The sequence below is a fragment of the Melopsittacus undulatus genome, chromosome 2 (assembly GCF_012275295.1).
Source record: "Melopsittacus undulatus isolate bMelUnd1 chromosome 2, bMelUnd1.mat.Z, whole genome shotgun sequence".
Classification (NCBI taxonomy): Eukaryota; Metazoa; Chordata; class Aves; order Psittaciformes; family Psittaculidae; genus Melopsittacus; species Melopsittacus undulatus.
In genome coordinates this window covers 25,631,090-25,646,168 of record NC_047528.1, presented here as the reverse complement: position 1 = coordinate 25,646,168, position 15,079 = coordinate 25,631,090, and the positions used below count along the sequence as shown (strand labels likewise).

Sequence of the window (15,079 nt, the reverse complement as noted above, 5' to 3'; positions counted from 1 at the left end):
TACCATGTTCCAGTACTGAATAAGAAACATTACAAAAGAGATTTTGCATGTCTGGTGCTGACACAATTTAAACTTAGCATAAAATTGTATTCCCTGTGAAGGAATTTATTCAAGCTGCAGAGCCGAGAGGAAAAAGCCGAATAGAGTACCTCCCTTTCTCCCAGAGGCTCTGTGTGCACCATCCCTCCTCGCCCCCAGAAGGCAACCCCTCCCCAAAACTTTCCCACTGAAGACACTCTGGGAAAGGACTGGAGCTCCTGTGTCTCCGCTCGCATTAACCCAGCCAGGATGAACTGCTGGGTGCTGTGGTTACATTTACTCCCGCTGTAGACCAGGCTCCCGAACTGTTGCTATCAAAATGCTGGATCAGCAGCTCGCATGCAAACAGACAGACACGCGCCCACCCCCATCAGGAGATTAGCCCATATTTTCCCATGTAAGGGCTGCACCCTTCCTCTTTCCTTCTAACACTCCTTCCCCGCCGGCTTTTTCCTCTTCTACCCTCTCCCCATTCTTCGGCAGCGGCTCCACCGTTCCCCACACCCCGCAGGCAGCCGCCGAGCTGCTGCGGTAGGAGCGGATCTCGGCTCCGCCGCAGCGCTCCCAGCCACCCCCAGACCGAGCGGCCCCGGCCGGGCTCGGAGAGCTGTGACCCACCGCTCCGGCCCCCGAGAACCGAGACCCACCGCCTCAGCCCCGGCCGGGCTCGGGAAGCCGGGACCCCCACCCCGCTCCGACCTCTCGGAGCCGTGACCCTCCCCCCGCCCCGGGAAGGCTCGGGGGGAATCCCATTCTTCGCCGCAGCCTATCCGCCGCTTCCGCCGCCCGGCCGCTAGTCCCCGGCCCCGTCCGCGGCCCCGCAACAGCGCCGTCCGCGGCAGGTCCCGCCCGGGGAGGCGGCGGCGGGGGAAGGGGGAGGAGAGGCGGCGGAGTGCATTGCCTCCCGAGGAATCAAAAGGGGGGAGAGAGGAACGTGCGGAGGAGGGAAGGGAAAGACGGACGGGCCGGGCTGGGCAGGGTCCCTGTCCCGCTCGCCTCGGAGCGTCCGCGTCGCCTTCTCGCCGGGACCACGGGCAGAGTCGCCTGGGGCGGCCGCCACCCGCCGGCCCCACGCCCCGGCTCCGCGCCCATGTGCTCCTGGCATCCGCGACGGGCAGACCTCGCGCACGGCGTGTCAGTAAGTAGCCCTTCGCCTCCACGGCACCTTCCCGGACCCGTGCCGGCACCCCCGTCACCGAACGTCTCCTGCTCCTCCCGGACCCTGCTCTCTCGGACCACTGAACCCTCTTCCTGTCACGAAGTCCTGACCTACCGCACTCCCTGCGAGCTGCATCTCCTGCATGACTCCGGTTTCCTGAGCCCTCAGAACCTCCTTTCCTTCCCGACCCCTGACCACCCTGCGCGGCCACATCTTCTGCAGTCCTGGACCCTCTGCCCCTCCCGGATCCTTCTTCTCCGCTCCGGCCCGCATCCCTTGTCCGTTCCACCGGATCCTCCAGACTCCTTTTTCCTCCCGTATCCCCAGTCCTCTTATCCCCTTGCCTTCCCGCATCCTACCCCTCCCGGGCCCCCGTTCTTCCCGGATCTCCCTGCCACCCGGACCGCTTTCCCTTCCCGGCCCCTCTGTCTTCCCGACTCTACGTCCTCCTGGTCCCTCGGGCCCCCTGCCCTCCCGGCACCTCTGCCTTCCCAGCCCTTCCGCGCCCGCATCCCCCTTTCTCTCCCGGACCCCCTTCCCCTCCCAGCCTGCGCCTCCCGAACCCCCTGTTCCCCCAGCCTCTTCCCTGACACCCCCCCCCCCCCCCCCCCCCCCGCATCCCCTACCCCCCTCATCTGCACTTCCTCCCCCGCTCCCCCTCGCACCCTCCCGGCCCCGCGGGCACGGCGCTCGCTCACCCCGCAGCCTTCCCCTCGCATTACCCCGTAGAGTGTTGGTTCCCGGCCACCGCCTTCCCTCAGGGGGAGCCGGATTTCTCCGCCGCCCCCTCCTACCCCTGGAGGGCCGGGAGCGGGGTTTCGGGACCGGAGGGTAGAGCCGCCTTCCCGCAGAGCGCCCGGCTGCGGGCTGGCAGCCTCCCGGGAGGTAAAGCTGCTGCCCCGCCGCACTCGGGGGGTTGCGCAGCCCTACCCCTGGAGCCTTCATGTTGTGCCTTATTTCCAGCCGTACCTCCTCCCCTGATTTAGGGAATGATCTTCCCCAGGTGCCGTGACCCACTTCGCCTTAGACATACGGTGCCACGCCAAGACACAGGCAGATTCTTCTCAAGGTGTCTGGAGGGATGGAGGCACCCTATGCCCTTCTCTCAAGTTTTTGTCCCCAGGGTTCTGGTGTTTTGCAGGTTGAAAGGCATTTCTGTAGATAGATGTACACTTCCTGAGTAGCAGCATAGGCCTTTTTTAACATTATAGAAGAGAATTGTTTTTCTTAATGTTTTAAAAGTAAACAAAACTTTTGTGTGGTGCACATGCTTAATTTCACTTACAGACTCCTCTACATTCCCTCCTTGTGCTGAAGTAGTATTAATTTTATTGCCTGTACATGAATTGAATTCACTGATTGGTGTCTAATCACGCTTAGAAGAAAAAGCGCCTGTATAAATAGCTATCAGAATTAATTTGGCAGCAACTGTGAGAAATGATCATAAATTTACAAATACAGTTGGAGTAATGATCCAGCGTGGATTTAACAAGAAACACACCCCAACCTCTGGGAAGTAGCGTGTGGGTTTCTGTGGCAGTCAGATGCACTTGATCACACTGGTACTGAGCTTAGAGGTTGGGAGTTGTCTGAGAGGGATGCAGAAGGCTTAAGGCTCCTCGATTTGAGCAGGAAGAGGCAAGGAAGCCAAGGAGCTGGGCTGAGTATGAACAGGACTATTTGGAGAGACCCTTGTGTTCTAGTCATGTGCTGCTTGAGGGTATGTGGGGGCGAATCCAAAAGATGTGGTGATGTCTTCACCTACCAGGAGCCCACCTGAAGTTTGGGCTCCTGGCACTTCTGTACATCAAGTGATAGAAGGCTCCTTTTTACACTTAAGATGCCAGCAACGTAAGGGAATGTTGGAAAAATGTCACCTCATAAGCCTTCGCTTGGGGGTGTGTTGATGAGGTTTACCTCAGCCACAAAGGTCTGATTTTGAAAAGCCTTAGGCACTGCAAGCAGTTTTGAACTGGAGCTGTGGGGACAAGTATAATGGGAAGCACATTCCCCAGGCATCGCAAGAGGAAGGCCTGATAGCTAAGGATAAATGAGACCTCACTTTATCCGTATGAAAAGGATCAAGATGTACAGTGAACAGTGAGTAGGCAAGTACACAGGGAGGTGGCTGCAGAGTGTTCCTGGATGCACATAACAGCCTGTGCCAGCTGGGCTGCTTCCCACCACTGTCCTACTGACCCAGCAGCTGGTATCACTGACAGCAGTACTAGCCACTGCCTGCAAGGATGGGGCAGTAAATGAAATGTCTTAATGAGAAGTTGTGTGGGAAGGAAAAGTGCGGGTAAACAATTTTTTTTCTCTAATGTCAGTATTACTGAACTTGCATTTTTCTCCTTCTTTTGTATATTATTTAATTATAGGGACCTTTGACTTCATGATGGGAGAAAACATCCCCCTGGCTGTAAGGATCCGAGTTTCGCCCAGCACGAGGATTTGTCAAGGCTGAGAGACTCTGGATTATCCATAAACAGCTCTAAAACTCACAGCTACTTTTCTATTTCCCCATCGCGAGGGGTCCTGGAGGAGATACAGAAATGGCCTCCAGCCTCACCTGTGCTGGCGTTGTCTGGGCCTTCCTCTCCTTCCTCTGTGCCGCTGCCTCCTGCGTGGGTTTTTTCATGCCCTACTGGCTCCTGGGGTCTCAGCTGGAGAAGTCGGTTTCATTTGGCACTTTCCGGAGGTGTTCCTACCCGGTGCGGGATGAGAGCCGCCAGACAACCGTGATGGTGGAGCAGTGCGGCCGCTATGCCTCCTTCCAGGCCATCCCGAGTGCCGAGTGGAGGATCTGCACGGTGGTGACAGGCCTGGGCTGTGGGCTGCTCCTCTTGGTGGCCCTCACGGCACTCATGGGCTGCTGTGTGTCCGAGCTCATCTCCAGGACCGTGGGCAGGGTGGCAGGAGGCATCCAGTTCCTGGGGGGTAAGTGCGCATGTGGGGAGGGGATGAGGGTGTCTGTGTGGAGACTCCACTGGTGCTTGGGGACAAGGAGGGGATGAGTCAAACTCTGTTGGCAAGGGAGACCACTTGGCTCCCTCGGTGGTTGAGCTGGTTGTCTGGATGTGGCCCAAAGACACAGCCACCTTTGGTCACTCTGTTGTGCTCAAGTCCCTGCCTGGTCATTGTGCAGTCTTTGAGACTTGCATGGCAAGTTGACTTCCGCAGGCCATCATCTTTACAGTGTTTTTGTGGACTGTAGTTTAGAGCAGAGCTCTGCATGGATCTGGCACAAGACTGTGACCAAGGTTTGAGGTGGGGGATTGCTTGTCCCTGGTAGGGTGTCCCACCATCTTCCAGAAGGAGCCCTGCCAGGCTGCCTAACCCATGCTGTCCGCTGATGGTGCCGAAGGTTTTTTGAGTTCATGGGCGTGGGAGAATTACCTCCTCTTCTTTTTTTAGCTTGTAATTGTACAGAGTATTTGTAACTGTGAAGTGTTTGAAGAGTATGAGACAATAAACAGGATCCTCAAGTGTGTTTTTTATAGGGCAGTTTTCCCGGTAAATCATCACTCTCTTGTCATTGGTGACATGCAGCTCACTGGCACTCACTTTTGCCTGGTGCATGTGCTCCACTACCCCTGTGTGCTTGCTCCCATAAAGGGAAGTGTTCCCTTGAGCTTTGGGTGCAGGTGCCAGTGTTCCAGGTGCCCTGCAGTGTCTGATCCCAGCTGGGTACCCTGGCTCATGCCCTGCAGGAGAAAGCTAGAGAGAGACCAAACAGAAACTTGCCCGCAAGGGCAGTGTGGATGCATCCCGAGTCTGCAGCCCCGAGGAAGCACAGGACAAAAACTCTGCTACTGTCCAGCTCAGGGCAGACAAATGAGGCAAGGAAAGGGCCCTGTGCCAAATCTCTAGCCAGACAATGGGAGCACAGTTCACTCCTGGCTGTGGGCAGCTCTGCCACCAACTTTTTGAGTAGTTTCTGTACTTCAGAGCAAGCCAACCCCAGCATTCCACTCCTTCCTCAGCTTTGCGATCCACAGTAATTCCTGTGTTTAATCTGGCTGACAATTAGAAGGTGCAGCAGCTGCTGGAGAGTTAACTCTGCTGGGAGCTACAGCTTCTTGAAACCTTCCCCATTATAGGATCCAGATGGGCATCCAGGGAATGGCGGGGATTTTCTGTTCAGTGACACTCTGCAAACCCACTAGGTCTGGCTATTCTCACTCAGAGCCATCACAGGCTTATGCTATAACCACCCCCCTCTTTCCAGCTGCTGGCTTGGCTCGTCTGGTTTAGAGTTTAGCTCTTTTCTCTCTGGTGGCAGTGCTCTCCTGCCTGCCCATGGAATGGGACTGGCTGTGCCTCTGTCTGCTGACAGCTGTCCCAGCAAACATGGTAGCGGCTGGCTGGGGGACATGGGAGGAACCCCGCTCCCCATGACATGGTGTGGGCTGGATGCATGCACTCTTCTCTGAGGAGGGATGGTGGCTGCTGTGCAGGGAGGTAAGAGGTCCCTTCAGACTCTACCATGTCCATTCCCAGAGCTTGCTCCCAGCTGACCAGGTAGCATTCCATTCATCCTGGAAGGGTGTGAGCAGGCAGTGCTTGTCCTCCGTAGGTGACAAATCAAAGAAATGTGAACTTGTGATATGAAAAGAAAATTGCCAACAAGTTTGCTTACAGTTCAGAAATTAGTTACACAGCATGTCTGATTTTCTCCTCTACTTCCTTTTATGGTTGTCTCTCATTTCACTCAGCACTGCTGTGATCATAGAATCATAGAATAGTTAGGGTTGGAAAGTACCTTAAGATCATCTAGTTCCAACCCCCCTGCCTTGGGCAGGGACACCTCACACTAAACCGTATCACCCAAGGCTTCATCCAACCTGGTCTTGAACACTGCCAGGAATGGAGCATTCACAATCTCCCTGAGCAACCCATTCAAGTACCTCACCACCCTCACAGTAAAGAATTTCTTCCTTATATCCAGTCTAAACCTCTGCTGTTTAAGTTTCAACCTATTACCCCTTGTCCTGTTGCTACAGTCCCTAATGAATCCCTATAGGCCCCTTCAGATACTGTCTCCACACAGCCTTCTCTTCTCCAGGCTGAACAGCCCAAACTTTCTCAGCCTGTCTTCATATGGGAGGTGCTCCAGTCCCCTGATCATCCTCATGGCCCTCCTCTGGACTTACTCTAACAGTTCCATGTCCTTTTTATGTTGAGTACACCAGAACTGCACACAATACTACAAGTGAGGTCTTCTGAGAGCAGAGTAGAGAAGCAGGATCACCTCCTTTGACCTGCTGGTCACGCTCCTTTTGATGCAGCGCTGTAAGCACACACTGCTGGCTCATGTTCATTTTCTTATTGACCAACATCCCCAAGTCCTTCTCCGCAGGACTACCATGAATTTCCTTTTTGCCCAACCTGTAGCTGTGCATGGGATTGCTCCAACCCAGGTGTAGGACCTTGCACTTGGCATGGTGAAACTTCATGAGGTTGGCATCAGCCCACCTCACAAGTGTGTCAAGGTCCCTCTTAATGGCATTCCTTCCCTCCAGTGTATCAACTGAACCACACAGCTTGGTGTCATTGGCAAACTTGCTGAGGGCACACTCAATCCCACTGTCCATGTCAGTGACAAAGATGTAGAACAAGACCGGTCCCAACACTGATCCCTGAGGGACACCACTCGTTACTGGTTTCCAGCTGGACATTGAACCGTTGACCACAACTCTTTGAGTGCGACCATCCATCCAGTTCTTTATCCACCGAGTGGTCCACCTATCAAATTGATGACACTCCAATTTAGAGACAAGGATGTCATGTGGGACAGTATTGAGCGCTTTGCACAAGTCCAGGTGGATGACATCAACTGCTCCACCCCTGTCCATCATTTTTGTAGCCCTGTCATAGAAGGCCACCAAATTGGTCAGGCAGGTTTTCCCCTTAGTGAAGCCGTGCTGGCTGTCACCAAGCACCTTGTTGTTTTTCATGTGCCCTAGCATGCCTTCCAAGAGAATCTGCTCCAAGATTTTGCCAGGCACAGAGGTGAGACTGACTGGTCTGTAATTCCCTGGGTCGTCCATTTTCCCCTTCTTGAAGATGGGGGTTATATTTCCCTTTTTCCAGTCGTTGGGAACTTCACCTGTCTGCCATGATTTTTCAAATATGATGGCCAGTGGCTTTGCAACTTCATTTTCCAGCTCCTTCAGGACCCGCGGATGGATTTCATCAGGTCCCATGGACTTGTGCACATTCAGGTTCTTCAGATGGTCTCGAACCAGATCCTCTCGTGCAGTGGGCCCAAGGTCTAGATTTTCACAGTCCCTGTGTCCGCCTTCCAAGACTTGCAGTCAGAGCCTTTGCCAGTGAAGACCGTGGCAAAAAAGCCATTCAGAACCTCAGCCTTCTCCAAATCCCATGTAGCCAGTTCTCCCAAAAGCTTCCGGAGGAGGCTTACTTGTCCCTAGTCTGTGATATGCAGGTAGACTCCACAACTTGTTAAAGTTGTAAAGTAGGTATGCTTTATTCAGTGCTGAGATGCATGGGGGATCGCTCCTCCAAAGGCATGTGCACCTCGAGGTTGTTCTCATTCATATTTATCCTCTAAACTATTACATATTCATGAGGTTACGAAACATGCTTATACATATTCATGACATATCCCCACTTCATATTATAATGATGTAAAAGGTCCTTGCTTGTGTAGTGTCTCCTGGTGGTCGTGGGCAAGGGTCTCAAGATAAAGTAAACGAGTCTTCCCTGAACTTTTCATCTCTAGTCGTTGTGCATGTTCTCTGGTGATTTAGTCACTGCCCAAACCACAAAGCTGATTTCAGATGTTTTAGGGGTCCAGAGAACAGGAGTTACTGTTCCTTCCTTTTATCAATAGCCTTGGTCCTTGCTCTGGCAAGCACAATAAGTGTTGAGCACACATTTGTTGAGTAAGCACAAGTAAGCAGTAACATTGTTAAGAAAGTGGCTTGACTCTAACCCCCTGTACATCGGTTAACCCTTCACATCAGTCCCCCCTTTTCTATAAAGCTAGTAAATTCTTTTACTAATACATAGATTCTTCTTTCAGCAAACTCCTGCAAAAGGTATCTTTCAGTGCCTTACCCTGTGCGTTTGACAAAGAAATCAAAATCGCCACTTATCACAACATCCTCCAATTCAGACCAATAACACAATGGATAACACAAAGCTAACACTAACTAATATTAAAAGAACAATAGTGGGGTGAAGTAACATATTTAGAATGCCAGTTGCAGCTGGTGATCATCGGAAAAGTGTATCCCACCAGTGGTGACTTATATTTTGTCTTACCCTTCGGAAGACTGCTTATTAGTGTGTATGAAATGAGCGAAGTGAGAACCTGTCAGTTCTTAACCTGCTTAAAACCCAACTGTGGGGACATGAGGAGAGGCCAGGTGGTGAAAGCCAGTAATTTGGATGAAGTGAAGTGACATATTCGGGTAAAGATCAGATCCTTAAATCCTTGATCAGATCCTTAGCTTCTATAAATAAGTATAGTATCACTGTTTAAATTACGTGACTACATTTATTCAGATGTCTAACACAGGCACTAAAATTATTAGGTTGTTTTATGTCAATATAGCCACAAGCTGTTCACTTTATTTACTAACCAGGAATGCCAGCTCTTTGTTCCCTGTACTACAGCTGTAGGTTTACTTATATACCACAATGCGTGCTTTGAATATGTCTCAGTGGCAGTACAGTGATTGTAATTCTGATTGGCTTCCACTTGGAGATCTAAACAAATAAAACCCACATATATATATATATATATATATGTATATATTGATGGGGGGAAAGAACCCCATCCTATCTTTATATGAAGAAAAAAACCTGAGGTAATAGGCAGTCCACTGAGTGATCCTATTTTGTGTTAGGGCAAGAAAATGGCTAGCTAGTTTCTTTTTGTGTGAATCACCTGCACCAAGACCCTGCTCCTGTTCTAGTGGTGGAGGATGAGCATTGGGATAAACCGTATTTCTCTTGAAGTTAGAAACCAGCATAAAGACATGCTCAGGGTAGCTAGTTTATGGCTTTAGTAGTGTTTCATGAGTCCAGGATCCAAGTAATTTTCTCAGCATGATTTAAAAATATGGACTTGGTGAAGACCTAAGCTAATTGACAATGGAGTGTTGTGGGAAGCCCATGAGTGGGTGAGATTTGCAAGCCTCTGAAGCTGTGGTGAACCAAAGCACTAAGGCTGCTAAAATTTACTTCAACACTGGAATAATTTTTACTGCTGGGAAGAGGTGGTGGAGAGGTTTGCTTACCAGAGGTGGTAAGCAAACAGCCCCATCCTTTCCTTCTAGCAGTATGAAGGAGTAGTAACTCCAAGTAGGTCAGTGGAATAACACCTGTATAAAGGCAGTGCAGCCCGCACTAGAGAAACGGTGCCAAGGTTTTACAGCTGGGATTTCCCCCAGTTGTATGTGGCAGCTCATGGGAGTGAATTATTCATGCATGCTTATACCATAAATCTGCTCTTCTCATAAATATTGAATGGCAGAACCTGCAAGAACTGCAGCTCCACACAGAGTCAGAATGGCTCTTTAGATATTGTTTGATCTTACATACTTAGTCTGTATTTGCTATTTCAGATAATCCTGGCTACAGAGCATGCATGTATTTTAAGATGACTTGGGGATGATACATGCTGAGTTTCTGTTCCTACCAGGAAGATTGCATCATAGACTTTTGCTCCCACTTGCAATTATGGGAACTGCATCCTTTCCCATGCATGGTCACGTGGCAGCTCTGTAGTCATCACAGCAATTGCTGAGATGAAAAACAATGCTAATTTTAGCTTTTTCTAAGGCAGTTTGGTGGTGGGCAACAAGAAGCGGGCAACACCCCAAAGCCAGCCATTTCTGCAGTGGCTGTCAGTGGTCTGCAGTCCATAGCTGGGAAACTGCTGCTGTCTCAGAGCATGCTTCATGGACATCTCTGTTGGATTGCTTCGAAGAACTGACAACTGAGGTGAAAGTCATGCTGCCTGTAACCTCTTGAGGGCACAGTTATGTAGATGGATACAGTCTTCACTGATAGCAGTAAGTGCAGTGTTTCCAGCTGGTTTCCTTTGAATGTCTGGAAGACTGAAGCATATATAATGTGTCTAGAACAGATTACAAGGATGTATCTTTGCCCATAACTATTGAGGCCATGACAGCAGGAAGTGAAGTTTAACAAATCTATTGCAAATTGGAGCCTGTAATTACTGATTCATTATTTTCATTGTGCTGTGGCAAGTCAATTCTACTCAAATTGGGAGACTAGAAATTTGCAGGTAGATAGCTCAGATACGACATACTAATTTGGTGAATAGTTTTGCTCTCTGAATGCAGAGCAATGATTTTAAGAACATAGCTATAATTTTAAGAACATAATGAACTTAAAGCTTAGCCAGTTTTATGAGAGGCAGTAGATCAAATGACACAAGTATTGCAAGGATGGTCAATTTAAAGAGCGTTATGCTGGCAAGGTGAAGCTTTTCATTAATATGGTCAGCACACAGGAATTATAGATGCCAGCTGCTAGCTCAGAATTCCCTTTGACTGCATAGAACAGCTAAGCCAAGCTCAGAGAGGTATGAATCCAAAGGAGCACAGTATGTAATGATCTGCTGACTTAGGCACCCCTCTGAACCTCACATTTTGGCCCTGATTCTGAGTGGCATGTGAGAAGTGAGCCCTCTCCGTGATTATTGGGTAGCCATGAGATTTGTATACTGTCAACTTCAGTACTGATCCCTCATTGGTTGTACTCAAGTAAAACACAGTTTTTGCTACTCCCTTTGGTAAATGAGCAAAGTACTCAGCAGTGCCTTCTCTTCCTCTCATCATCTTGTTTCCCTTGTGTCTCATGGGAGTACTGAAACTCCTGAAACTATGGTTGAATTGCTGGTTAGAAAATCTGTGGAGCTCTTGCAGTAGGGGGTGATAAAAAGAGCATTTGATTATTTGAGGAAAAAGGGACACAGATCTCAACTACTTCTGATTTTGTCTCAATAATAAAAAAAAAAAAGTGGCTTTCTGGAAAAAGCTCTTAGCACCACATGAAATCACTGCAGAATACTTCTCCAAGTGTTCTATGCCCATAGTGACCGTAACTGTTTCCACCTCCCATAGGGTGCTCAGGACAAGTGTGTGCTGGGTGAAGAGGGCAGAAGAATAAGAAGCACTCCATTAAGATAAGAAGAATGTCTAGTGTGGGGTGTTGGCTTTGTGTTGTCAGTGGTGAAATCTTAAAGAAAGCCTTTGAGATTTTGGGCTTGAGATTTTAAAAAGACAGATACAAGGGAGATCTGCAGGTTATTAACACACTAATAGCTGAATCTGACTCTAGGTTGAGGTCTAAAATGTAGAGGGCAGAGAAGGGAAGAGCACCAAGTCATAGCACTGTGGCAGTATGTAGAGAAGCTGTTCCTCAAAGGAAATGCTTGGGAAATGGTTAAAGAAGAGGAGGCTCTTGGGAGAGAAGGAGTTGCTGGATCTAAATCATATTTCAAGAAATGTGTCAGAGACAACCTGTGGGTCAGTCTTGCTTCTGAGACTGTCAAAGTAAGTAGGGGCTTTGGTGAGGTTAGTTCTAGTTGACTACGGGGATGAGAAGCTCCCAATAAAGGTTTTTGTTGAGCTGCAGGCAATGACCAGTAACCATTATTTTGTCTGACAGCTGAAGTGTGACTCTCTGCTTTCTGCTTGGAAAACTAAGGTCAGGATCATTTTCTGCTTATAGGGAGAAAATGTAACTGAGAAGAGCCCTGCTGGGGACAGGGAAGATCTGAGATGGTCAAGAGACTTCCAGGAAGGAAACAGTTACCCCAGAGTCTTTTGCAATTCCCCCAAGCCTATCTCATCCATTTTGCGCATCTATATACATTCTTCCCAACTCTTTCCAGAATCTGTACCTGGAAAAACCTCAGGCAAAAACATGCAAAAATGGCCTTTTAGTTCTTTTATCCTCTTTAGCTTAAAAACATTTTTTGAAAGGCTAACTTTGGGGAGAGGCTGGGGAGGGGCACCTTCTTCTGTTCAACACGAAGCCCTCTTCTTCACCTGCAAGTTAGCTGCTCAGGCCTCTTAGAATCATAGAATCATAGAATAGTTAGGATTGGAAAGGACCTCAAGATCATCTAGTTCCAACCCCCCTGCCATGGGCAGGGACACCTCACACTAAACCATATCACCCAAGGCTTCATCCAACCTGGTCTTGAACATTGCCAGGGATGGAGCATTCACCACCTCCCTGGGCAACCCATTCCAGTACCTCACCACCCTAACAGTAAAGAATTTCTTCCTTATATCCAGTCTAAACCTCTGCTGTTTAAGTTTCAACCCATTATCACTACAGTCCCTAATGAATAGTCCCTCTCCAGCATCCCTATAGGCCCCCTTCAGATACTGGAAGGCTGCTATGAGGTCTGTTCTACCACATCTTCCTCTCTCTTTCCTTTTAGATGCAAAGATTAAATGACCTTGCTGTGCTCATGTAGGCATGTGAAAGGGCAGTCCTCATCATAGACAAACTGCAGGCTAGGTAGTAATCCAGTGTATACATGCACATATGAAGATGCTGCAAGAGGGACATATGAAAGTGGCAGATGTCTCACTAGGAGGTAGCAGAAGAAGAGCACACAAGGAGCATAGCACCGTTAAACGTTGCTAGTGCGTGACTGCATGGCATGTCATAGGCTCATAGATTCAGCAATAATAAGGTCAGCAGAGAACACTACTTAAGCTGAAGTCTGCTGTAGCATGGGTCATAGGACAGCATTCGTGTAATTTTGGTTTGAACAAGAGTATATCTGTAGGAAAAAAACTAGTCTGAGTTTAATTAACTTCAGAAAAGCAGGATCTTCATAAGTTGTTCAGTGAATTACCCTATTTTTCTTCCAGATCATTACTGCAAATATTAAAAATGTAGTACCAAGAATATATAACTGCAAAATTACATTTTCTTGAGGAACATTATGAATATTCTTTTATTTTTAAGATCCAAAGCTACGTTGATTTTAATTCATTTAAGCTGTGCTATGTTGTGGTTTCTTTACCAACCTGTATAGAAGCTGATTCATAGCTGTTATATTTCACACCAGTTATCTCTCTGGTTTTCTATAGGCATCCACCAAAAGATGAGTGCAGTGAACAGTTTTGCAGCTCCATCCCTTTTTGGCTTAACTTTGACTTGCTAAACTGCATCCTGCAGCTACTAGTGCCTATGTTCAATATCTGCTTTCCTGCGCTATGAAATACCTTCCCATACTATGGTAAAGCACAGTCAAATTCTTGGATTTAGGTTTGGAGTCCAGATGAGTTAAGGCAGGGAAGCATTTGGGAAGATGATCAGAACAAGGGAATTTAGACAGTGATGTTATCCTAACAGATTTTGTAGCATATCTTTTACTGAAGATTAGTCAGCTTTCTCTCTTCTGTATTCATACAGGATGTAAAATATAAGACAAATTCAGGACGGAAGCTGAACCAGTGGAATATATGTCCTCTGTCACTCTCAGTTTATAAATGACATTATTTAGATTCCTACACTCATAATCAGATGTAGCCTGTATTGCTTGAATCTTTCCTCTGTGCATGGGCCATCAAGTAGGATTGGAAAGGAATAAAATTCAGCAGGTACTTACCTGAAATAGGTAAAGAAAAGGTACAGACTTAGATCCTGTATATTCTTAAAAGGATCCCATTTCCTGTGGTTGCTTTCACCTTGCTCACAGAAGTTTCGACTGCAGCCTTGCTAAAGACTGCTGCTCCAACAGATCTAACAGCACAGCTCTTTGTGCAATTGTTCCCCTAGGAGTCCCGCTGAAGGAGACCTGAGTTAGCAGAGATTTGCTGTTTAAGTAACACCAACCATTTTAACAGACCAGATGAGCAGGGAAGAATCAGTAATAAACATTACTGGTCATGAAGTGTGGAACCAATAGCTCTGAGGAGTCCATCCCTGCCAGCAAGTTCATGAGCATCATAGAGCAAGCAGGGAGTTGTAATGCTGTTGGAATAGTAGAGATGCAACTTGAAGAAGACAAATGAGAGTAACCATCATATCATACTCTGCTGTCGTTTTTTTCTTTCTGTCACCAACCACTTCAGGTATCTTGACTCTTTCAGTCTTTCAAAATCTTACTATAACAGCAGCAGAGCCCTTACAGGCTGCAAATTTTTCTGTGTCCTTTGAAGTCAGAGACACTAATACTAATGACATCAATATTTCTATCCTAGAGATAAGACTATTTGACTGTGCCAGTAGCCTAAATTGGGTGTGGTTCTGAGGCTAAGTTTCCTTCTGAAGACTTACTTCGGTAAATTGCAAATTAACTTGTTTATACTGAATTGTGTTTGGAAACACAGATTCTTCCCTCTGCCTGTAATTTTTACTCCAATATAAATTTTGGCTAAATACAGAAAAAAAAACCAAACAAAAAAAACCCAAACCTATGCAGAGTTTCAGCCTGGAGCAAATACTACAAATTAGAATTTAGGTGCTTTGGAAGCACATTTAAAATGCAAATGCTGATGCATTATTAAAAATAAAAGATGCTGCTAAAATATGGGGAAGGATCTCTTTGCTTGTCTTTGTTTTCATATTGATGTTGAATGTAAAAGTGGTATTTTGAGTATTGCTGCAGCTGTGTTGTGTTTAAGCAGAATTTTGCAGTAAGGAGCAGAATGTTTGATCTAAAGAAGTCCTGGAGTGCTGATTTATTTATCTGTAGAATGAAGTTCAGACTTCTTGCTTTTTCTCTCCCCTCTTTTATTAGAAAGGAACAATGATGCTCAGCACTTCTGTGATGCTTTTCATTTCAAAAGGCTTTGCTTGCATGACCTAATGAAACTTCAGAAAATGTGAGGCAGGGAAGCAAACAAT

The 15,079-nt window shown here is 47.7% G+C and overlaps 1 protein-coding gene across 1 annotated transcript in view; it reads left to right on the top strand.

The window, feature by feature from the left end:
• Nucleotides 1-476: 476 nt before the first annotated feature.
• The window catches only part of LHFPL6 (LHFPL tetraspan subfamily member 6), a 143,711-nt gene continuing 129,108 nt past the window's right edge, over nucleotides 477-15,079 (top strand). The window contains exons 1-2 of the mRNA XM_034074397.1: nucleotides 477-1,177; nucleotides 3,580-4,138. Of these exons, the coding sequence (XP_033930288.1) occupies nucleotides 3,754-4,138 (385 nt within the window). The 5' untranslated portion in view covers nucleotides 477-1,177; nucleotides 3,580-3,753. The remainder of the gene's footprint in view (nucleotides 1,178-3,579; nucleotides 4,139-15,079) is intronic.